Here is a 25,164-nt window from a genome sequence, read left to right on the forward strand (position 1 = left end):
ATGAAACGTAGCTAACTCCATAGCAAGCTAGCTATTTATTAGCTGATGTCTGCGCTCATGGCTGGTGTTACCATTTATCTTGTCAGTGTAAAGCTAACTACAATATTGTTTGATTAAGCACTGGAACAATTCATTAGGTAGCTTCAAATCGATTGCTACTACAGAAGGCTGTTCTTCCTATGTGTCGTCTTGTCTGTCTCTCTGAACCAATGGACACACATCTTCTCTGTGTAGGGGATATATGTCGCGTGTGTCGTTCAGAGGGGACCCCAGACAAACCCTTGTACCACCCCTGTGTTTGTACTGGCAGCATCAAGTTCATCCACCAGGAATGGTGAGTGTCTCTCTCTCTGTCTGTCTGTATCTCTCCCTCTACCTCTCTCTCTCTCTCTCTCTCTCTCTCTCTCTCTCTCTCTCTCTCTCTGACTCAATCACTGTCAACTCCTGTCCTGATGAATGATTGACACGGCTTGGGAACATGCAGTTATCAGGAACAATTACAAACATTGTCATTGAATTGCGACCTCAAGATTGTTTTACACTTAAGTGCACTTACTATCAGGACTCAACTATATACTGTTAAAATTTTTTATTTTTTACCTATACTGTATTATATACTGTACTAGTATTTATAATCAAACTATAATCTAGCCCCCACACCAGCTTCCAGTACTAGCCATAGAGAGACCTACTCACTCCTCTGATATAATGGCCATAGGAGAATCACATTTGAGTCAGTAGGATGAGGTAATGTTGATATAGACACAGCATAGGGCCTCGCTATTGCCTAAGACTGTCCTGAGGCCATTATGTTGACGTGTGTCCCAAGTGATCATCCCACTTATGTTGCTGCAATCGCAGCTGTTTTCTCTGCCATGTGGATCTAACAAAGGAAAAACAATTAACAATAAAGCCAACGGACAACGGACTGTGAAAGTTTCTGATCTGTCATTTACTGTGCTAGCACTAGTGATGAAAAGCAGTCGGGACACTATTGAACTACTATAATGTGGTTTACTGCCATGGTTTACTACCGCAGAAACATAATAAAAGCCTTCAGGTGTGGTTACACAGTTACTACAGACGTGATTACACAGTTACTACAGACGTGGTTACACAGTTACTACAGGCGTGGTTACACATTTGTGGTCTGCTGAGCAGGGTACAGAAGTGCATTGGAGCACTGTGTCATCATTCCATTTCTGGTACCGTCTGTTCTGGCATAATGTCAGTGATCTCCAGAGGGCTCCGTTGGTTCACACACGATTCATCCAGATGTACAGGAAGGTAACCACGGCGTAGTTAGTTACATGGAACTTGGGGCTCCCGAGTGGCCCAGCGGTCTTAAGGCACTGCATCTTAGTGCTAGATGCGTCACTACAGATCCTGGTTCGATTCCAGGCCGTATCATAACTGGCTGTGATTGAGAGTCCCATAGGGTGGCTCACAATTGGCCAAGCGTCGTTTGGGTTTGGCCGGGGTAGGCCGTCATTGTAAATAAGAATTTGTTCTTAGCTGACTTGCCTATTTAAATAATAAAACAATATGTAACTTGGGTTGTCTTGGTGTTATTAACATATATTCCTAACTGGCAGCAATAACAATATCATGAGGATTCAAATCAGTGTTTTAGGATCCTCTGTGTGGACCAGTTCTCATTCACCAGGCGTGTGTGAGACAGAAATATCTCATTCTTAATATATTGCAAACTAGGAGCACATAATCACCAATGCTAGACAGCTCAGGGCTGCAGTAGCAAGCGTTGTACTGCGTATTAAAGAAAGCATTACGAAGTGTTAAACTTCTGAATGAGTCGACTGCTGTGTGGTATGAACGAGTCTTTTAGGGTGTTCAGTGTGGGTTGTTCTCACTATCGTTAGTTCCTCACCTAACATTCACCGCTCTTACCTTTTGTTGTTTACAGTTTGGTCCAGTGGCTGAAGCACAGCAGGAAGGAGTACTGTGAATTATGCAAGCACAGATTTGCTTTCACACCAAGTAAGTACCTGTCCGTGGCATTGACCTGTCAGTCTCAGAAATGTGCGCTGTTGCAAGAGGTTGACTTCAGACTGGGATGCTCTGTCATTGAATACACTTTTAGAAAAAAAGGGTTCTACCTGGAACCCAAAGGGGTTCTACCTGGAACGCAAAAGGGTTCTACCTGGAACCCAAAGGTGTTCTTCAAAAAGTCTCAACCTCCTATTTTTGCTCCGTTATTTATAAATGATTGTCTCATCCCTCTATCTGCTCTGCTCCAGTCTACTCCCCAGACATGCCCCCCCGGCTGCCCATCCAGGACATCTGTGCTGGCCTGCTGACCAGTGTGGGCACAGCCATACGATACTGGTTTCACTACACACTGGTGGCCTTCGCATGGCTGGGGGTGGTCCCACTCACTGCATGTGAGTAGACTGATACACACACACGCACTAATGAGTCAACACTTTACTCTTAAGTACAGTATCACTCACATAAGGACCTGTACGCTAGCGCTGTGTCCATGGTTTAATAGGATCAGAAGTGGGATTTTGGGATTTTCCCAGTTTTGTTAATCCTACTGGTGTGTTGGTTTGTGTGTCCACTGCCTACACTCTTAGGATAGGGTGGATTACAATACCAGCATTAAGTATACAGTTACTGCCCCTGCCTAAACACATTTGTCCTCAGTCCTAACCAAGATCTTCCTTAATGAAGGACTACCTCTTTCTTCAGCATGTTCTCCCTTGGTGAGATGATGCCCATATCTCCTCTCTGTCTCACTCCTCTCTCTCTCTCACTCTCCTGTCTCTCACTCTCTCTGTCTCTCTCCTCTCTCTCTGTCTCTCTCCTCTCTCTCTGTCTCTCTCTCACTCCTCTGTCTCTCTCTCTCTCTCTCTCTCTCTCTGTCTCTCTCTGTCTCTCTCCTCTCTCTCTGTCTCTCTCTCACTCCTCTGTCTCTCTCTCCTCTCTCTCTGTCTCTCTCCTCTGTCTCTCTCCTCTCTCTCTCACTCTCTCTCTCCTCTCTCTCTCTCTCCTCTCTCTGTCTCTCTCCTCTCTCTCTCTCTCCTCTCTCTCTGTCTCTCTCTCTGTCTCTCTCTCACTCCTCTGTCTCTCCTCTGTCTCTCTCTCTCTCTTCAGGTCGAATCTACAAGTGTCTGTTTACCGGCTCTGTGACCTCGCTCCTTACGCTGCCTTTGGACATGCTCTCCACGTGAGTCATGACGTCATATTCTCCTCCTTCGCCAATCAGACTCTACCTCCTCACCTCCTTCCTGTATCAGATCACGTCATTGTTTATTCAAGCTTATGTGTCGGCCGCCTGGCTTTGGTCAGAGCTTACAGAGGTTATTGCTTTATTCCCAGTTTCCCACACACATGCAACAAGATGTGCGAGTGCTTTTTTGTAGATCTTTGACATTTTCACATCCGGTCTCCCTGTAGAGATAACCTGCTGGCAGACTGTCTGCAGGGCTGTTTCGTGGTGACGTGTACACTGTGTGCGTTCATCAGTCTGGTGTGGCTCAGGGAGCAGATAGTCCATGGTGGTCCCCCCCTGTGGCTGGAGCACCACCAGCAGCCCCAGCCCAACGCAGCCGGACAACAGCCCAACGAGGTCACACACACACACACACACACACACACACACACACACACACACACACACACACACACACACACACACACACACACACACACACACACATTTACAGCCCCTCCATCCACATTGCTCCCCTGCAGGCTGCCGGTCAAGGAGCAGCTGATGAACCCCCTGCCCCTGCCAACCCCCCAGCTCACGAGGCAGAGCCAGAGCCCCCGGATGGCCCGCCAGAACAGGGGGAGGAGCCAGAACTAGACAATGAGGAAGAGGAGGGGGCTGCTGCCGAAGATGTGGATGCCAACAACGGGGCTCAAGGTAGGAGACTAGGGCCAGCACTCATCAGATGACTAACATGGCAACAGCAATACTAAAAGTTATAGTATGAGATCTGTCTCTCCCTCTTATTTCTCCTCTCTTACTATTTTTCTGTCTCTACATCTCTCTTATTTCCCTCTCTCTCTCTCCCTCTGTCTCTACATCTCTCTTATTTCCCTCTCTCTCTCTCCCCTCTGTCTCTACATCTCTCTTATTTCCCTCTCTCTCTCTCCCTCTGTCTCTCCCTCTTATTTCCCTCTCTCTCTCTCCCTCTGTCTCTTTCTCTGTCTGTAGATGATATGAACTGGAATGCTCTAGAATGGGACAGAGCAGCAGAGGAGCTCACATGGGAGAGGGTAAGACTGGTTTAGTTTTCTCCAACACATCTGTCCTGAATCAAACACATGACACCGCACTGTCCATGATTATATCATCACCTCTTAATGTCTCTCTTTTTACCTCTCAGATGCTTGGACTCGATGGCTCCTTGGTGTTCTTAGTACGTATCTATTTACACACACAGTATGGAGTGGTATTAACACACAGTATGGAGTGGTATTAACACACAGTATGGAGTGGTATTAACACACCACACAGTATGGAGTGGTATTAACACACCACACAGTATGGATGGTATTAACACACCACACCACACAGTATGGAGTGGTATTAACACACCACACAGTATGGAGTGGTATTAACACACCACACAGTATGGAGTGGTATTAACACACCACACAGTATGGAGTGGTATTAACACACCACACAGTATGGAGTGGTATTAACACACCACACAGTATGGAGTGGTATTAACACACCACACAGTATGGAGTGGTATTAACACACCACACAGTATGGAGTGGTATTAACACACAGTATGGAGTGGTATTAACACACAGTATGGAGTGGTATTAACACACAGTATGGAGTGGTATTAACACACAGTATGGAGTGGTATTAACACACAGTATGGAGTGGTATTAACACACAGTATGGAGTGGTATTAACACACAGTATGGAGTGGTATTAACACACAGTATGGAGTGGTATTAACACACACAGAATGGAGTGGTATTAACACACACAGAATGGAGTGGTATTAACACACACAGAATGGAGTGGTATTAACACACAGTATGGAGTGGTATTAACACACAGAATGGAGTGGTATTAACACACACAGAATGGAGTGGTATTAACACACAGTATGGAGTGGTATTAACACACAGTATGGAGTGGTATTAAAACACACAGTATGGAGTGGTATTAAAACACACAGTATGGAGTGGTATTAAAACACACAGAATGGAGTGGTATTAAAACACACAGAATGGAGTGGTATTAAAACACACAGTATGGAGTGGTATTAAAACACACAGAATGGAGTGGTATTAAAACACACAGTATGGAGTGGTATTAACACACAGTATGGAGTGGTATTAACACACCACACAGTATGGAGTGGTATTAACACACCACACAGTATGGAGTGGTATTAACACACCACACAGTATGGAGTGGTATTAACACACAGTATGGAGTGGTATTAACACACAGTATGGAGTGGTATTAACACACACAGAATGGAGTGGTATTAACACACACAGAATGGAGTGGTATTAACACACACAGAATGGAGTGGTATTAACACAGTATGGAGTGGTATTAAAACACACAGAATGGAGTGGTATTAAAACACACAGTATGGAGTGGTATTAACACACACAGTATGGAGTGGTATTAACACACACAGTATGGAGTGGTATTAACACACACAGTATGGAGTGGTATTAACACACACAGTATGGAGTGGTATTAACACACACAGTATGGAGTGGTATTAACACACACAGTATGGAAGTGGTATTAACACACACAGTATGGAGTGGTATTAACACACACAGTATGGAGTGGTATTAACACACACAGTATGGAGTGGTATTAACACACACAGTATGGAGTGGTATTAACACACACAGTATGGAGTGGTATTAACACACACAGTATGGAGTGGTATTAACACACACAGTATGGAGTGGTATTAACACACACAGTATGGAGTGGTATTAACACACACAGTATGGAGTGGTATTAACACACACAGTATGGAGTGGTATTAACACACACAGTATGGAGTGGTATTAACACACACAGTATGGAGTGGTATTAACACACACAGTATGGAGTGGTATTAACACACACAGTATGGAGTGGTATTAACACACACAGTATGGAGTGGTATTAACACACACAGTATGGAGTGGTATTAACACACACAGTATGGAGTGGTATTAACACACACAGTATGGAGTGGTATTAACACACACAGTATGGAGTGGTATTAACACACACAGTATGGAGTGGTATTAACACACACAGTATGGAGTGGTATTAACACACACAGTATGGAGTGGTATTAACACACACAGTATGGAGTGGTATTAACACACACAGTATGGAGTGGTATTAACACACACAGTATGGAGTGGTATTAACACACACAGTATGGAGTGGTATTAACACACACAGTATGGAGTGGTATTAACACACAGTATGGAGTGGTATTAACACACAGTATGGAGTGGTATTAACACACAGTATGGAGTGGTATTAACACACAGTATGGAGTGGTATTAACACACAGTATGGAGTGGTATTAACACACAGTATGGAGTGGTATTAACACACAGTATGGAGTGGTATTAACACACAGTATGGAGTGGTATTAACACACAGTATGAGTGGTATTAACACACCACACAGTATGGAGTGGTATTAACACACCACACAGTATGGAGTGGTATTAACACACCACACAGTATGGAGTGGTATTAACACACAGTATGGAGTGGTATTAACACACACAGAATGGAGTGGTATTAACACACACAGAATGGAGTGGTATTAACACAGAATGGAGTGGTATTAACACACAGTATGGAGTGGTATTAAAACACACAGAATGGAGTGGTATTAACACACACAGTATGGAGTGGTATTAACACACACAGTATGGAGTGGTATTAACACACAGTATGGAGTGGTATTAAAACACACAGTATGGAGTGGTATTAAAACACACAGTATGGAGTGGTATTAAAACACACAGAATGGAGTGGTATTAAAACACACAGAATGGAGTGGTATTAAAACACACAGAATGGAGTGGTATTAAAACACACAGTATGGAGTGTATTAACACACAGTATGGAGTGGTATTAACACACAGTATGGAGTGGTATTACACACACAGAATGGAGTGGTATTAACACACACAGAATGGAGTGGTATTAACACAGTATGGAGTGGTATTAACACACACAGAATGGAGTGGTATTAAAACACACAGTATGGAGTGGTATTAACACACAGTATGGAGTGGTATTAACACACACAGTATGGAGTGGTATTAACACACACAGTATGGAGTGGTATTAACACACACAGTATGGAGTGGTATTAACACACACAGTATGGAGTGGTATTAACACACCAGTATGGAGTGGTATTAACACACACAGTATGGAGTGGTATTAACACACACAGTATGGAGTGGTATTAACACACACAGTATGGAGTGGTATTAACACACACAGTATGGAGTGGTATTAACACACACAGTATGGAGTGGTATTAACACACACAGTATGGAGTGGTATTAACACACACAGTATGGAGTGGTATTAACACACACAGTATGGAGTGGTATTAACACACACAGTATGGAGTGGTATTAACACACACAGTATGGAGTGGTATTAACACACACAGTATGGAGTGGTATTAACACACACAGTATGGAGTGGTATTAACACACACAGTATGGAGTGGTATTAACACACACAGTATGGAGTGGTATTAACACACACAGTATGGAGTGGTATTAACACACACAGTATGGAGTGGTATTAACACACACAGTATGGAGTGGTATTAACACACACAGTATGGAGTGGTATTAGACACACACAGTATGGAGTGGTATTAGCACACACAGTATGGAGTGGTATTAGCACACACAGTATGGAGTGGTATTAACACACACAGTATGGAGTGGTATTAACACACACAGTATGGAGTGGTATTAACACACACAGTATGGAGTGGTATTAACACACACAGTATGGAGTGGTATTAACACACACAGTATGGAGTGGTATTAACACACACAGTATGGAGTGGTATTAACACACACAGTATGGAGTGGTATTAACACACACAGTATGGAGTGGTATTAACACACACAGTATGGAGTGGTATTAACACACACAGTATGGAGTGGTATTAACACACACAGTATGGAGTGGTATTAACACACACAGTATGGAGTGGTATTAACACACACAGTATGGAGTGGTATTAACACACACAGTATGGAGTGGTATTAACACACACAGTATGGAGTGGTATTAACACACACAGTATGGAGTGGTATTAACACACACAGTATGGAGTGGTATTAACACACACAGTATGGAGTGGTATTAACACACACAGTATGGAGTGGTATTAACACACACAGTATGGAGTGGTATTAACACACACAGTATGGAGTGGTATTAGCACACACAGTATGGAGTGGTATTAGCACACACAGTATGGAGTGGTATTAGCACACACAGTATGGAGTGGTATTAGCACACAGTATGGAGTGGTATTAGCACAGAATGGAGTAGTATTAACACACAGGACGGCGTGGTATTTGCATTGAAGGGTTTGTCTGGTCTATAAGCAGTAGCACTAGGATGTAGTGAGGTGACGTTTTGCTTTGTGTCTCGTCTTCCAGGAGCATGTGTTCTGGGTTGTGTCTCTGAACACTCTCTTCATCCTGGTCTTCGGTGAGTCCACAAATGAACACTAACTCCCCCTAAAGTAGCACCCTTCTTACAATGAACTAGGCATGTATGGTGGTTGGGCTCAGTAGAAGGCTGTGGGGTTTGATGCATCACTGTTCTCTTCCAGCGTTCTGTCCATACCACATTGGTCACTTCTCTGTCATGGGCCTTGGCTTTGAGGAATATGTAAGAAACATTCTCTAATACACCACTCCTGACTCTGTGCAAAACATAATGTTATACAGTACAAATATATTGTATTTACAAAGATGATTGCATTATTTAATCGATATAGTCAAGACTGGTCTGTTTTACTTTCTGCATTCAACAAAGTTGGCCTCACCAACATGGCAAATATGGTTGAATGCTCTTGTCTTGTCCTCTAGGTCCAAGCCTCCCAATTCGAGGGCCTGATCACAACCATCGTAGGGTACATCCTGTTGGCCATGACGCTCATCCTCTGTCATGTATCCTTCCGTCTACTGACTGGGATCCCTTCCTGTGACCATCCAGTGTTTCCATGGTGACCTTTCCACTGTTTTTGTGTACAAAAGTGTGTGTTTGTCCTTAACTTGTGTTTCTCAGGGGTTCGCTGCTCTGGTCAGGTTCCAGCGGTCCCGCCGTCTACTAGGGGTCTGCTACATCGTTGTCAAGGTAACATTCCGGGTTTAAATCTAGGCTTTTCATATTACTGTAAACCCGAAACGAAGAACGACTTGACTATAAAATGAAATCTATATGAATGACGAAAGGTCAACGTAAATTTTTTTGGGGGGGAAATCTCCCATTGACATCAATGCATGATTTTGGGAATTGCCTGAGTTTCCCCTGGGGCTTCATAGTCCCTGAGGTCATGTGCATGGTTTTTAACCTGGTGTGTGTTCCAGGTCTCACTGCTTGTTGTCGTGGAGATAGGAGTCTTCCCCCTCATCTGTGGCTGGTGGCTCGACATCTGCTCTTTAGTACGTACAGACTTTTATATCTATCCCTCTTTCTCTCTCTCCCCCTTTTCTCTTCCAACCTTGCCCCCCATTTCCCCCCCACCCGTCTCTTTCTTTAACTGTTCCCACCTCTTCTTCCGTCCGTTCTGCAGGAGATGTTTGATGCGTCTCTGAAGGACAGAGAGCTGAGTTTTAAATCTGCTCCAGGCACCACCATGTTCCTGCACTGGCTGGTGGGAATGGTCTACGTCTTCTACTTCGCGTCCTTCATCCTCCTACTGAGAGAGGTAGGGGACAGGGATCGTGACTCCATGTCTATTTCCATATGATGGTTATTTTATCAATATTTGTGAATAAAGCAGTTAACGCCATTTCTCACATCAATTTGACGGACACGAAAAGATCCCACCATATTGAACAAACAAATTGTCTGTCGACATTTATGAAATTGTGCCGACATTTCCTGTTTCCATCAGCTCGGTCCCGCCTTTTTTTATGCTTCTGTTCATTCACCCGCATGAATTGGCTGTATGGAAACCTGGTTATAGAGCATGTCCCAAATTACACCTCATATAGTGCACTACATTAACTCTACATCCCAAATGGCACACTATTCCCTTTATAGTGCACTACTTTTAACCAGAAACCTATGGGCCCTGGTCAAAAGTAGTGCACTATATAGGGAACATCATCAACCATGTGTAGTTAACTAGTGATTATGATTGATTGATTGTTTTTTATAAGATAAGTTTAATGATAGCTAGCAACTTACCGTGACTTCTTACTGCATTCGCGTAACAGGCAGGCTCCTCGTGGAGTGCAATGTAATCAGGTGGTTAGAGCGTTGGACTAGTTAACCGTAAGGTTGCAAGATTGAATCCCCGAGCTGACATGGTAAAAATCTGTCGTTCTGCCCCTGAACGAGGCAGTTAACCCACCGTTCCGTCATTGAAAATAAGAATGTGTTCTTAACTGACTTGCCTAGTTAAATAAAGGTTTTTAAAAAATCGGCCAACTCGGTGTCCAAAAATACCGATTTCCGATTGTTATGAAAACTTGAAATCTGCCCTAATTAATCGGCCATTCCGATTAATCGGTCAACCTCTAATATACACACACAAAAAGTATGTTGACACCCCTTCAAATTAGTGGATTCAGCTATTTCAGCCTCATCCGTTGCTGACAAGTGTATAAATCGAGCGCACCGCCATGCAATCTCCATAGACAAATATTGGCAGTAGAATGGCCTTACTGAAGATGCTCAGTGATTTTCAACATGGCACCGTTGTAGGTGCTAGTAAGCTGTCCCGGTCAACTGTAAGTTCTGTTATTGTGAAGTGGAAACATCTAGGAGCAACAACGGCTCAGCCGCGAAGTGGTAGGCCACACAAGCTCACAGAACGGGACTGCCGAGTGCTGAAGCTACCAAGTTCCAAACTGCCTCTGGAATCAACGTCAGCACAAGAACAGTTTGTCGGGAGCTTCATGAAATGGGTTTCCATGGCCGAGCAGCCTCACACAAGCCTATGATCATCATCCGCAATGCCAAGCGTCGGCTGGAGTGGTGTAAAGCTTGCCGCCATTAGACTCTGGAGCAGTGGAAACGCGTTCTCTGGAATGATGAATCACGTTTCACCATCTGGCAGTACGACCAATGAATCTGTGTTTGGCAGATGTCAGGAGAACGCTACCTTCCCGACTGCATAGTGCCAACTGCAAAGATAATTGTCTGGGGCTGTTTTTCATGGTTCAGGCCCCTTAGTTCCAGTGATGGGAAATCTTAACCCTACAGCAAACAATGACGTTCTAGACGATACGGTGCTTCCAACTTTATGGCAACAGTTTGGGGAAGACCCTTTCCTGTTTCAGCATGACAATACCCCCGTGCACAAAGCAAGGTCCATACAGAAATGTTTTGTCGAGATCAGTGTGGACGAACTTGACTGGCCTGCACAGAGCACTGACCTCAACCCCATCGAACCCCTTTGGGATGAATTGGAACGCTGACGGCGAGCCAGGCCTAATCGTCCAACATCAGTGCCCATCCTCACTAATGCTCTTGTGGCTGAATGGAAGCAAATCCCGGCAGCAATTTTCCAACTTCTAGTGGAAAGCCTTCCCAGAAGAGTGGAGGCTGTTTTAGCAGGAAAGGGGGGGGACCAACTCCATATTAATGCCCAGAATTTTGGAATGAGATGTTCGATGTGGTGTCCACATATTATTGGCCATGTGGTGTATGTTGTGTGGTCCTCCCACTACGACTTGGGAAAGCATGCAGTTTATTTGTTTACAGGTCAAATGTTATGATGAACTTCACAGGGTGGTGAAAGTGCACAGCGATGAGCGTTGACGCTACTTTCCAAAAAATACTGAGTGTCTTATTCTGGTGACGTGATGATTTGATGCTTCACTAGCCTACCTGCACAGTATCCGTGAGCTGTTGAACGCACGTGTCACAAACCTTCGCTATTTAACGCAACAGTTTTATTTGAAATGCGATGGAAAATGCATTCAACTTTAGGCTTTTATTCGGTACATGAAAATGTATGCGATAAAGTAACTTATGTGCAGTGCACTACGTCATTACGCACTGCTTATTACCTGGAAAATGTGCATACTTTCTTTATGCGGATTCTAGAATATTCACTTAAATCTGTTACCAATTGGATGGAAGCGTAGCCATTGTCTGGTTTGTTGTAGTGTACTGTTGATTTAATTCCTGACTATAGTGTGGTGCTGTGTTGAATCAGGTGCTGAGGCCTGGTGTCCTGTGGTTTCTGAGAAACCTGAACGATCCAGACTTCAACCCAGTCCAGGAAATGATCCACCTACCTATCTACAGACACCTCCGCAGGTTCATCCTGTCTGTGGTACGTACATCTACAGACACCTCCGCAGGTTCATATTAGCAACCAATGCTAGTTGTTGCATCAATAGTCATATTAGCAACCAATGCTAGTTGTTGCATCAATAGTCATATTAGCAACCAATGCTAGTTGTTGCATCAATAGTCATATTAGCAACCAATGCTAGTTGTTGCATCAATAGTCATATTAGCAACCAATGCTAGTTGTTGCATCAATAGTCATATTAGCAACCAATGCTAGTTGTTGCATCAATAGTCATATTAGCAACCAATGCTAGTTGTTGCATCAATAGTCATATTAGCAACCAATGCTAGTTGTTGCATCAATAGTCATATTAGCAACCAATGCTAGTTGTTGCATCAATAGTCATATTAGCAACCAATGCTAGTTGTTGCATCAATAGTCATATTAGCAACCAATGCTAGTTGTTGCATCAATAGTCATATTAGCAACCAATGCTAGTTGTTGCATCAATAGTCATATTAGCAACCAATGCTAGTTGTTGCATCAATAGTCATATTAGCAACCAATGCTAGCTGTTGCATCAATAGTCATATTAGCAACCAATGCTAGCTGTTGCATCAATAGTCATATTAGCAACCAATGCTAGTTGTTGCATCAATAGTCATATTAGCAACCAATGCTAGTTGTTGCATCAATAGTCATATTAGCAACCAATGCTAGCTGTTGCATCAATAGTCATATTAGCAACCAATGCTAGTTGTTGCATCAATAGTCATATAAGCAACCAATGCTAGTTGTTGCATCAATAGTCATATTAGCAACCAATGCTAGTTGTTGCATCAATAGTCATATAAGCAACCAATGCTAGTTGTTGCATCAATAGTCATATTAGCAACCAATGCTAGTTGTTGCATCAATAGTCATATTAGCAACCAATGCTAGCTGTTGCATCAATAGTCATATTAGCAACCAATGCTAGTTGTTGCATCAATAGTCATATAAGCAACCAATGCTAGTTGTTGCATCAATAGTCATATTAGCAACCAATGCTAGTTGTTGCATCAATAGTCATATAAGCAACCAATGCTAGTTGTTGCATCAATAGTCATATTAGCAACCAATGCTAGTTGTTGCATCAATAGTCATATTAGCAACCAATGCTAGTCGTTGCATCTTTAGATCTCTTCTTTCTACATTTCTAACCACTAGGCTACCTGCCGCCACATGAAACTGCTCAAAATGTGTTTTCCTCTAATTGCATAATGGGGCGAACATTTCGTGCATAGCTTACTGCCTTGTGTGTATTTCGTGCATAGCTTACTGCCTTGTGTGCATTGCCACGCGTATAATGTGAAGAAATAATAGCTTATCAAAGTGTTATGCTAAACATTCTGATCTTTTTGACGTTTTGGGGTGTGGCCTAGGACTACTGGTTGGATGAATTATGGGGTTATGGCCCATGTTCTCCACTGGTGCCAATAGGATAGGCTACTTTTCGCTCAATTAAGTTGATCATTTTGATAACTAAAAGACAGATTGGAGTCTTCTCTTTACAGCAATAGCAAATTGTTTTCTAAACTGTTTTTCCGCGATTGTATTTTTAAATATTACGATATGCCTGGCTGGGTCTCTCTGCTTTTCACTGACTGTCAAAACTCATCACACATCTTTTTGGTATTTACCACACGCTCTGCTTAAATTGCAGGCCCTTCGACTGGGCTATGCGATTTTAAAACAATCTACATATTATACAATTAATGATATTCTGTGGCCAAAACATGCTGTTTGGTGTAGTAGGCTATTTTGAATTTAAAAATAAATACAAAAATCTGTATAGACAGGAATAAGCTAATTAGGCTATAGAATTTTGGCTATTTTAATGAAATCTACTTTAAGGAAAGCTTCCCCGAGCCTTATGGATACACCACCTATATATTCTAACATCGTCTATTGGCTCATCGGAACTCTGTAAGAATGTCGCACGCCGTTGCATCCGACTGGCATGTTCTGTGAAGATGAATTACCATAAACTAAATGTGATTTCTGTCATTCTGAGAACCATGGGTGGACACCCTAATCAGGCTACGCAAACGATGCATATGGCTCCTGTATATTTCTTATTTGTCCAGCATATAAAAATGCTGCCTCCGCAGGTTCACCCTGTCTGTGCTCCGTCCATCTACAGACAGATTTGTTGGTAAAAAAGTAGTCACATACAGCTATGGTTCTGCTTTGATTGTGTGCTGATCATTAAAGGTGTATGTCCTCTCCTAGGTGGTGTTTGGCTCTATCGTTCTCCTGATGTTGTGGCTGCCCATCAGGATGATCAAGCTCCTCCTCCCTGCCTTCCTGCCCTACAACGTCATGCTTTACAGGTACACTCCTTCTTGTCCTACAACGTCATGCTTTACAGGTACACTCCTTCCTCCCCTACAGCGTCACGCTTTACAGGTACACTCCTTCCTCCCCTACAACGTCACGCTTTACAGGTACACTCCTTCCTCCTCTACAACGTCACGCTTTACAGGTACACTCCTTCCTGTCCTACAACGTCACGCTTTACAGGTACACTCCTTCTTGTCCTACAACGTCACGATTTACAGGTACACTCCTTCTTGTCCTACAACGTCACGATTTACAGGTACACTCCTTCCTGTCCTACAACGTCACGATTTACAGGTACACTCCTTCTTGTCCTACAACGTCACGATTTACAGGTACACTCCTTCCTGTCCTACAACGTCACGCCTTACAGGTACACTCACATGGGTCAATTGTGGCCAGCAATGGTCAGCAACCCTGGTCCTGGAGAGCTGTTGTGTCTGTGTGCAGGTTTTTGTTCCAGCCCAGCATCAAAATGCCTAGATATAGATGTATTCCCGGTAAGTGATGTACCTTCACCCACCTCTCTCCCCCTCCTCTCTCCCCCCTCCTCTCTCCCTCCCCCCCTCCTCTCTCCCTCCCCCCTCCTCTCTCCCCCCCCCCCTCCTCTATCCTCTTCCCCCCCTCCTCTATCCTTTCCCCCCCCCCTCCTCTCTCCCCCCTCCCCTATCCTCTCTCCTCTCTCCCCCCTCCCCTATCCTCTCTCCCCCCTCCTCTCTCCTCTCTCCCCCCTCCCCTATCCTCTATCCTCTCTCCCCCCTCCTCTATCCTCTATCCTCTCTCCCCCCTCCTCTCCTCCTCCAGTGATGCTCCAGTCAGTGAGCTGTCTCTGGAGCTGTTGTTACTGCAGGTGGTTCTGCCAGCTCTCCTGGAACAAGGTCACACACGCCAGTGGCTCAAAGGTCTGGTCAGGGCCTGGACTGTCAGCGCTGGATACCTACTGTGGGTCTATCCACGCTACACCTATATACACTACACCTATACACACTATACACTACAACTATACACACTACACACTATACACCACCTATACACACTATACACTACACCTATACACACTACACACTATACACTACACCTATACACACTACACCTATACACACTACACACTATACACTACACCTATACACTACACACTATACACACTATACACTACAACTATACACACTATACACTACAACTATACACACTACACACTATACACTACACCTATACACACTACACCTATACACACTATACACTACAACTATACACACTATACACTACAACTATACACACTATACACTACACCTATACACACTATACACTACACCTATACACACTATACACTACACCTATACACACTATACACTACACCTATACACACTATACACTACACCTATACACACTACACACTACACACTATACACTACACCTATACACTACACACTATACACACTATACACTACAACTATACACACTATACACTACAACTATACACACTATACACTACAACTATACACACTATACACTACAACTATACACACTATACACACTATACACTACAACTATACACACTATACACACTATACACTACACCTATACACACTACACTACACCTATACACACTATACACTACACCTACACACTATACACTACACCTATACACACTATACACTACACCTATACACACTATACACTACACCTATACACACTATACAACTACACCTATACACACTATACACTACACCTATACACACTATACACTACACCTATACACACTATACACTACACCTATACACACTATACACTACACCTATACACACTATACACTACACCTATACACACTATACACTACACCTATACACACTATACACTACACCTATACACACTATACACTACACCTATACACACTATACACTACACCTATACACACTATACACTACACCTATACACACTATACACTACACCTATACACACTATACACTACACCTATACACACTACACACTACACACTATACACTACAACTATACACACTATACACTACAACTATACACTACAACTATACACACTATACACTACAACTATACACACTATACACACTATACACTACAACTATACACACTACACTACACCTATACACACTATACACTACAACTATACACACTACACACTATACACTACAACTATACACTACACCTATACACACTATACACTACAACTATACACACTATACACTACAACTATACACACTATACACTACAACTATACACACTACACACTATACACTACAACTATACACACTATACACTACACCTATACACCTATACACACTATACACTACAACTATACACACTATACACTACAACTATACACACTATACACTACACCTATACACACTATACAACTATACACACACTCCCAAAGTGGTCTTTCATTATAGCTACAGAGGCGTAACATGAAGTATATATTTGTTAGCTCACTTTCTCTACCTTCTCCTTTTCACCTCCTCTCCTCTCCCCCCTTTCAGAGACCTCCACTCTTACTTGCTCGGAGAACAGGAAGACGATGCTAACCAGCCTGTCAACAACAACCATGCTCCCGGTCACCAAAACAACAACAACGCTAACCCCGCCCCTGCTGTGGGGGAGGGGCTTCATGCAGCCCATCAGGCCATACTACAGCAGGGAGGACCTATAGGTTTCCAACCCTACCATCGGCCCCTACGCTTCCCCTTCAGGGTCAGTTACACTACACACTACCATCAGCCCCTACGCTTCCCCTTCAGGGTCAGTTACACTACACACTACCATCGGCTCCTACGCTTCTCCTTCAGGGTCAGTTACACTACACAATACCATCGGCCCCTACGCTTCTCCTTCAGGGTCAGTCACACTACACACTACCATCGGCCCCTACGCTTCCCCTTCAGGGTCAGACACACTACCATCGGCCCCTACGCTTCCCCTTCAGGGTCAGTTACACTACACACTACCATCGGCCCCTACGCTTTTCCTTCAGGGTCAGTTATACTACACACTACCATCGGCCCCTACGCTTCCCCTTCAGGGTCAGACACACTACCATCCGCCCCTACGCTTCCCCTTCAGGGTCAGTTACACTACACACTACCATCGGCCCCTACACTTCTCCTTCAGGGTCAGTCACACTACCATCCGCCCCTACGCTTCCCCTTCAGGGTCAGTTACACTACCATCCGCCCCTACGCTTCCCCTTCAGGGTCAGTTACACTACCATCCGCCCCTACGCTTCTCCTTCAGGGTCAGTCACACTACCATCCGCCCCTACGCTTCCCCTTCAGGGTCAGTTACACTACACACTACCATCGGCCCCTACGCTTCTCCTTCAGGGTCAGTTATACTACACACTACCATCGGCCCCTACGCTTCCCCTTCAGGGTCAGACACACTACACACTACCATCGGCCCCTACGCTTCCCCTTCAGGGTCAGACACACTACCATCGGCCCCTACGCTTCCCCTTCAGGGTCAGTTACACTACACACTACCATCGGCCCCTACGCTTCTCCTTCAGGGTCAGTTATACTACACACTACCATCGGCCCCTACGCTTCTCCTTCAGGGTCAGTCACACTACCATCCGCCCCTACGCTTCCCCTTCAGGGTCAGTTACACTACACACTACCATCGGCCCCTACGCTTCTCCTTCAGGGTCAGTTATACTACACACTACCATCGGCCCCTACGCTTCCCCTTCAGGGTCAGACACACTACACACTACCATCGGCCCCTACGCTTCCCCTTCAGGGTCAGACACACTACCATCCGCCCCTACGCTTCCCCTTCAGGGTCAGTTACACTACACACTACCATCGGCCCCTACACTTCTCCTTCAGGGTCAGTCACACTACCATCCGCCCCTACGCTTCCCCTTCAGGGTCAGTTACACTACCATCCGCCCCTACGCTTCCCCTTCAGGGTCAGTTACACTACCATCCGCCCCTACGCTTCCCCTTCAGGGTCAGTTACACTACACACTACCATCGGCCCCTACGCTTCTCCTTCAGGGTCAGTTATACTACACACTACCATCGGCCCCTACGCTTCCCCTTCAGGGTCAGACACACTACACACTACCATCGGCCCCTACGCTTCCCCTTCAGGGTCAGACACACTACCATCGGCCCCTACGCTTCCCCTTCAGGGTCAGTTACACTACACACTACCATCGGCCCCTACGCTTCTCCTTCAGGGTCAGTTATACTACACACTACCATCGGCCCCTACGCTTCCCCTTCAGGGTCAGTTACACTACACACTACCATCAGCCCCTACGCTTCCCCTTCAGGGTCAGTCACACTACCATCGGCCCCTACGCTTCTCCTTCAGGGTCAGTTACACTACACACTACCATCGGCCCCTACGCTTCCCCTTCAGGGTCAGTCACACTACCATCGGCCCCTACGCTTCCCCTTCAGGGTCAGTTATACTACCATCGGCCCCTACGCTTCTCCCTCAGGGTCAGTTATACTACACACTACCATCGGCCCCTACGCTTCTCCCTCAGGGTCAGTTACACTACACACTACCATCGGCCCCTACGCTTCTCCCTCAGGGTCAGTTATACTACACACTACCATCGGCCCCTACGCTTCTCCCTCAGGGTCAGTGCACTACCAAGCCCCTACGCTTCTCCCTCAGGGTCAGTTATACTACACACTACCATCGGCCCCTACGCTTCTCCCTCAGGGTCAGTGCACTACCATCGGCCCCTACGCTTCTCCCTCAGGGTCAGTTACACTACACACTACCATCGGCCCCTACGCTTCTCCCTCGGGGTCAGTTACACTACACACTACCATCGGCCCCTACGCTTCTCCCTCAGGGTCAGTGCACTACCATCGGCCCCTACGCTTCTCCCTCAGGGTCAGTGCACTACCATCGTCCCCTACGCTTCCCCTTCAGGAAGCTTGAATGTCTCTCTCTCCTGTCTGTAGATCGTCTTGCTGATCGGGTTCATGTGTATCACCCTGCTGGTTTCCAGTCTGGTGTGTCTGACGTTACCAGGTGAGACATCAACCTTAAGTCATTGTTGGGGGAGTCGTGAACAACATGTAGTTCAACGAGTAATTTAACTATATTTTGCAGTAGCTCAGTGGGAAGTTGAACTAAATTCAAATCTTACAGTAGAGGCTGGTGGGAGGAGCTATAGGAGGACGGGGTCACTAATGGCCGGAATGGAACGGTATCAAACCGCAAAGATATGGAAGCCACAGGTTTGACTCTGTTCCATTTATTCCATTCCAGCCTTTCCAATGACCCCGTCCTCCTATAGCTCCTCCCACCACCCTCCACGAAAATCTTGGTAGTGTTTTCATTTTAATAAATTTTTTACATGTAGCTAACTACTGGAACAAGCAGTTTTTTTTTCAAAAATTAAATATGGGTAAAATAGTCAAGAATGTCCTAGCCTAATTCTTACTTTAATTTTTTTTGTTTTTGTTTTTTAATAGGTTAAATTACACATTCTGTTAACATCTGACTCCGTAGTGATATGTTTAGATATGCTCATTTATCACAAAGTAGTTTGTTTTCAAATGAACTTTGAACGGATCAGCTTGTCTGACGCACCCTAACACCGGTGGGAGGTATAACATGAACAGACCAGAGGCAGTGGTTGTGGTTCCTTTTCTTTTGTATCGTTTACTAAACGGGTCTTGTTTCACCCGAGTAAATAAGTCCAGTACAGGCAACGTCCAACGCTGAAACACCAGCGTAACCAAACACATAAACTAATCCGTTGACCAAAAGGCCGTGGCCGAAAAGGGAACGCAATGGCTACTCCTGTCTTTAGACTGTCGTCTAGACAACAGCTACAAGGGGAACACTTCTCTCTACCTAAAGCCTGCCTTGATTGACAGAGAGACAGACCAGTCACAGAAGCTTTCTCTGAGGTAGGAAAAACTGACGTTCTCACAGGTCCCCGCCTCTACTCCCCATCCTCACCCAGCTCCTCTCCTGGCACACCGATATAGAGGAAGACGCAAAGCAATTAGTGGGCCCAGGTGTGTACTAATTGGCTTTACACTGAGTACCTGTCCCCTGAGGAGGGTGCTGTCGCATCGTCTTCCTCCGGCTGGTCACTGAACTCTCACATTTAGTTCAGTAAAACTATATGTTTCTTAAGGGTAGCTAGACTTCTTCCAGTGGTCAGTAATTGGTAGCTTGGTAAACTATATTTTCAGAGTAGCTTCCCCAACTGACCTCTCATCTATCGACACACCTTAGTATTGTTTTCAATCTAATTATTATTATTATTATCTCAATACTGGAGTAACTTCTTCAGGAATCTCACCTGGAATGACTAACCTGAATGTTTCGAAAGGACACTAAAAGCCATGGTTCTGTTTTTAATGTTTGTGTTGAAGTGTTTGCGGGCCGTTGGCTGATGTCATTCTGGACAGGCAGCTCGAAGATCCATGAGCTGTATACAGCAGCGTGTGGTCTGTACGTGTGCTGGCTGTCCATCCGCGGTGCCACCGTGCTGTTGGCCTGGATGCCCCAGGGACCCACCATCATCATGGTCAAAGTCCAGGAGTGGAGCCTCATGGTAAGAGTCAGAGGGTTTTCCTAAATGGAAGCATCTCTCGTGCAAATTCAGTTAAGTGTGGCAGCCGGCCTTGAATGAAGCCTGTTGTGTCTGTACGCTGACGACTCAACAGTCAACTAAAACAGAGAGCTCCAGTCACTTTTAGAATGGGTCTATGTACGCTGATGACTCAACAGTCAACTAAAACAGAGAGCTCCAGTCACTTTTAGAATGGGTAACTAGCAATAGGCTGCCGCTAAGTATCTCAACTAAAAGCATCATTTTGCAGACAAATCACTCGCTCAACGCTAAACCTTGCTTACACCTATTGTTGAATAATGTGGCTATTTGAGCAAGTTGAGGAGACGACTACTAGGTGTAACCCTAGATAGCAAGCTTTCATCGTCAAAACATAACAACTCAGTGGTTGCTAAAAATGGGAAGAGGTCTGTCCATGATAGGGTGTTGCTCTGCCTTGTCATCTCAGTTGACCAGATATGTCCAACAGGCCTACGTTTTGTCACACCTTGACGACTGCCCAGCTGTGGTGTCATGTGTAGTTTCACCTGGACTACTGCCCAGCTGTTGGCTCATGTGTAGTTTCACCTGGACTACTGCCCAGCTGTGGGCTCATGTGTAGTTTCACCTGGACTACTGCCCAGCGGTGGGGTCATGTGTAGTTTCACCTGGACTACTGCCCAGCTGTGGGCTCATGTGTAGTTTCACCTGGACTACTGCCCAGCGGTGGGGTCATGTGTAGTTTCACCTGGACTACTGCCCAGCTGTGGGCTCATGTGTAGTTTCACCTGGACTACTGCCCAGCGGTGGGGTCATGTGTAGTTTCACCTGGACTACTGCCCAGCTGTGGGCTCATGTGTAGTTTCACCTGGACTACTGCCCAGCTGTGGGCTCATGTGCGGCAGAGAAGGACAAAGGTCAATTGCAGTTGGTCCAGAACAAAGCAGCACGTATCTCACTGAGACGTACACGGAGGGAATGAGTCAGGAACGTGCATGTCAGTTTCTACTGGCTCAAAGTTGAGGAGAGATTGACTGCATCACTTTTGGTCTTGGTGTTAATGTGTTGAAGGTACCAAACTGTCTGTTCAAGCAGTTGGCTCACAGTTCGGACCGTCATCGGTACAACACAAGACATGCAACCAGAGGTCTCTTCACAGTGCCCAGGTCCAGAACGGAGGCTGGGAAACACACAGTATTAAATAGAGCCATGACTACATGGAACTCTCTGGTAACTCAAACTAGCAATAAAACCAGTTTCAAAACAGAGACAAAAGAACACCTTACTGCACAAAGGGGACTGTGAAGAGACATCTTGTATTGTAATTTGTGCTGTAGTGCTGTATGTATTACAGCTAGATATTGTTTGTATGTACTGATATATAGACTGTGATGTTTTTAGATGTGTGTTTCAGTCTTTAACTGTATTCTGTACTATGTTTCATGTGGACCCCAGGAAGAGTAGCTAATGCTTTTGCAGCGGCTAATTGGGATCCTAATAATGACCAAATCCACTTTTCTAGAAGTGTGTATAGTAGGTTGTACTAGTTATGGAGATGGCTGTATGTCCAGGGTTAATATCTTCATGCCATTATCATTTAGATTTAAACATCCAATCATGTCTTCCCTTTAATGTTGTGTGTGTGTGTGTGTGTAGATTCTGAAGACCCTGGTCGTAGCGTTGCTGGTGGCTGGTGTTATCCCTCTACTATTGGGCCTGCTGTTTGAGCTGGTCATCGTTGCTCCCCTACGCGTTCCTCTGGACCAGACGCCTCTCTTCTACCCCTGGCAGGTACTGTGTGTGTGTGTGTGTAGTGGTAAAGGTCACTGGTTTTTATATCGTATCTTTGTGTGTAATAGTAAAGGTCACTGTTTTATCTGGTGTGTGTAGGACTGGGCTCTGGGGGTGCTCCATGCCAAAATCATCGCTGCCATCACCCTCATGGGTCCACAGTGGTGGCTGAAGACGGTCATAGAACAGGTGTGTTACCCTGCACCACGTCGTTATCACTTATACAATGATCAATCTCACACCAAGTTTCACCAACTCTTTCCGTTGTTACTAATTGAACTGCTCGGCATCTGACCGTAAGGCTAGTGGATAGTGCATAGGGCTCAGTAACTTCCTGACATTCAGGACCTCCTATACCAAGCGATGTCAGAGGAAAGCCCAAAAATAGTCGAAGGCTCCAGTTACCCAAGTCATAGACTGTTCTCACTGTTACCGCACGGCAAGCGGTACCGGAGCACCAAGTCTCGAACCAAAAGGCTCCTTAACAGCTTCTATCCCCAAGCCATGAGACTGCTGAACAATTAGTCAAATGGCCACCGGACTATTTGCATTTGTTTTTACACTGCTGCTACTCACTGTTTATTATCTATGCATAGTCACTTTACAAATGACCCTGACAAACCTGTCCCCCGCACACTGACTCGGTACCGGTACCCCCTGTATATAACCTCCACATTGTCTCGGTACCGGTGCCCCCTGTATATAACCTCCACATTGTCTCGGTACCGGTGCCCCCTGTATATAACCTCCACACTGACTCGGTACCGGTACCCCCTGTATATAACCTCCACATTGTCTCGGTACCGGTGCCCCCTGTATATAACCTCCACATTGTCTCGGTACCGGTGCCCCCTGTATATAACCTCCACATTGACTCTGTACCGGTACCCCCTGTATATAGTCTCTACATTGACTCTGTACCGGTGCCCCCTGTATATAACCTCCACATTGTCTCGGTACCGGTGCCCCCTGTATATAACCTCCACATTGACTCTGTACCGGTACCCCCTGTATATAGTCTCTACATTGACTCTGTACCGGTGCCCCCTGTATATAACCTCCACATTGTCTCGGTACCGGTGCCCCCTGTATATAACCTCCACACTGACTCGGTACCGGTGCCCCCTGTATATAACCTCCACATTGACTCGGTACCGGTGCCCCCTGTATATAACCTCCACACTGACTCGGTACCGGTGCCCCCTGTATATAACCTCCACATTGACTCGGTACCGGTGCCCCCTGTATATAACCTCCACATTGTCTCGGTACCGGTACCCCCTGTATATAACCTCCACATTGTCTCGGTACCGGTGCCCCCTGTATATAACCTCCACACTGACTCGGTACCGGTGCCCCCTGTATATAACCTCATTATGTCATTTTCTTCTGTTACTTATTATTGTTTTCACTTTAGTTTAGTTTTGTAAATATTTTCTTAACTCTATTTCTTGAACTGCATTGTTGGTTAAGGACTTGTAAGTCAGCATTTCACAGTAAGGTCTACTACACCGGTTGTATTCGGCATTTCACAGTAATGTCTACTACACCGGTTGTATTCGGCATTTCACGGTAAGGTCTACTACACCGGTTGTATTCGGCATTTCACAGTAATGTCTACTACACCGGTTGTATTCGGCATTTCACGGTAAGGTCTACTACACCGGTTGTATTCGGCATTTCACGGTAATGTCTACTACACCGGTTGTATTCGGCATTTCACAGTAATGTCTACTACACCGGTTGTATTCGGCATTTCACGGTAAGGTCTACTACACCGGTTGTATTCGGCATTTCACTGTAAGGTCTACTACACCTGTTGTATTCGGCATTTCACTGTAAGGTCTACTACACCGGTTGTATTCTGCATTTCACTGTAAGGTCTACTACACCGGTTGTATTCGGCATTTCACGGTAAGGTCTA

The 25,164-nt window shown here is 45.1% G+C and overlaps 1 protein-coding gene across 1 annotated transcript in view; it reads left to right on the forward strand.

The window, feature by feature from the left end:
• The window catches only part of LOC109899202 (E3 ubiquitin-protein ligase MARCH6), a 28,255-nt gene that overhangs the window by 724 nt on the left and 2,367 nt on the right, over positions 1 to 25,164 (forward strand). Inside the window, exons 2-23 of the mRNA XM_031836368.1 lie at positions 235 to 334; positions 1,925 to 1,998; positions 2,259 to 2,402; positions 3,118 to 3,190; positions 3,421 to 3,592; positions 3,718 to 3,892; positions 4,187 to 4,248; positions 4,359 to 4,391; positions 8,679 to 8,730; positions 8,855 to 8,913; positions 9,114 to 9,194; positions 9,313 to 9,381; positions 9,615 to 9,689; positions 9,821 to 9,955; positions 12,419 to 12,538; positions 14,774 to 14,874; positions 15,686 to 15,823; positions 17,392 to 17,602; positions 19,840 to 19,909; positions 21,271 to 21,452; positions 23,106 to 23,240; positions 23,340 to 23,429. Of these exons, the coding sequence (XP_031692228.1) occupies positions 235 to 334; positions 1,925 to 1,998; positions 2,259 to 2,402; positions 3,118 to 3,190; positions 3,421 to 3,592; positions 3,718 to 3,892; positions 4,187 to 4,248; positions 4,359 to 4,391; positions 8,679 to 8,730; positions 8,855 to 8,913; positions 9,114 to 9,194; positions 9,313 to 9,381; positions 9,615 to 9,689; positions 9,821 to 9,955; positions 12,419 to 12,538; positions 14,774 to 14,874; positions 15,686 to 15,823; positions 17,392 to 17,602; positions 19,840 to 19,909; positions 21,271 to 21,452; positions 23,106 to 23,240; positions 23,340 to 23,429 (2,351 nt within the window). The remainder of the gene's footprint in view (positions 1 to 234; positions 335 to 1,924; positions 1,999 to 2,258; positions 2,403 to 3,117; positions 3,191 to 3,420; positions 3,593 to 3,717; positions 3,893 to 4,186; positions 4,249 to 4,358; positions 4,392 to 8,678; positions 8,731 to 8,854; positions 8,914 to 9,113; positions 9,195 to 9,312; positions 9,382 to 9,614; positions 9,690 to 9,820; positions 9,956 to 12,418; positions 12,539 to 14,773; positions 14,875 to 15,685; positions 15,824 to 17,391; positions 17,603 to 19,839; positions 19,910 to 21,270; positions 21,453 to 23,105; positions 23,241 to 23,339; positions 23,430 to 25,164) is intronic.

The sequence above is a fragment of the Oncorhynchus kisutch genome, linkage group LG11 (assembly GCF_002021735.2).
Source record: "Oncorhynchus kisutch isolate 150728-3 linkage group LG11, Okis_V2, whole genome shotgun sequence".
Classification (NCBI taxonomy): Eukaryota; Metazoa; Chordata; class Actinopteri; order Salmoniformes; family Salmonidae; genus Oncorhynchus; species Oncorhynchus kisutch.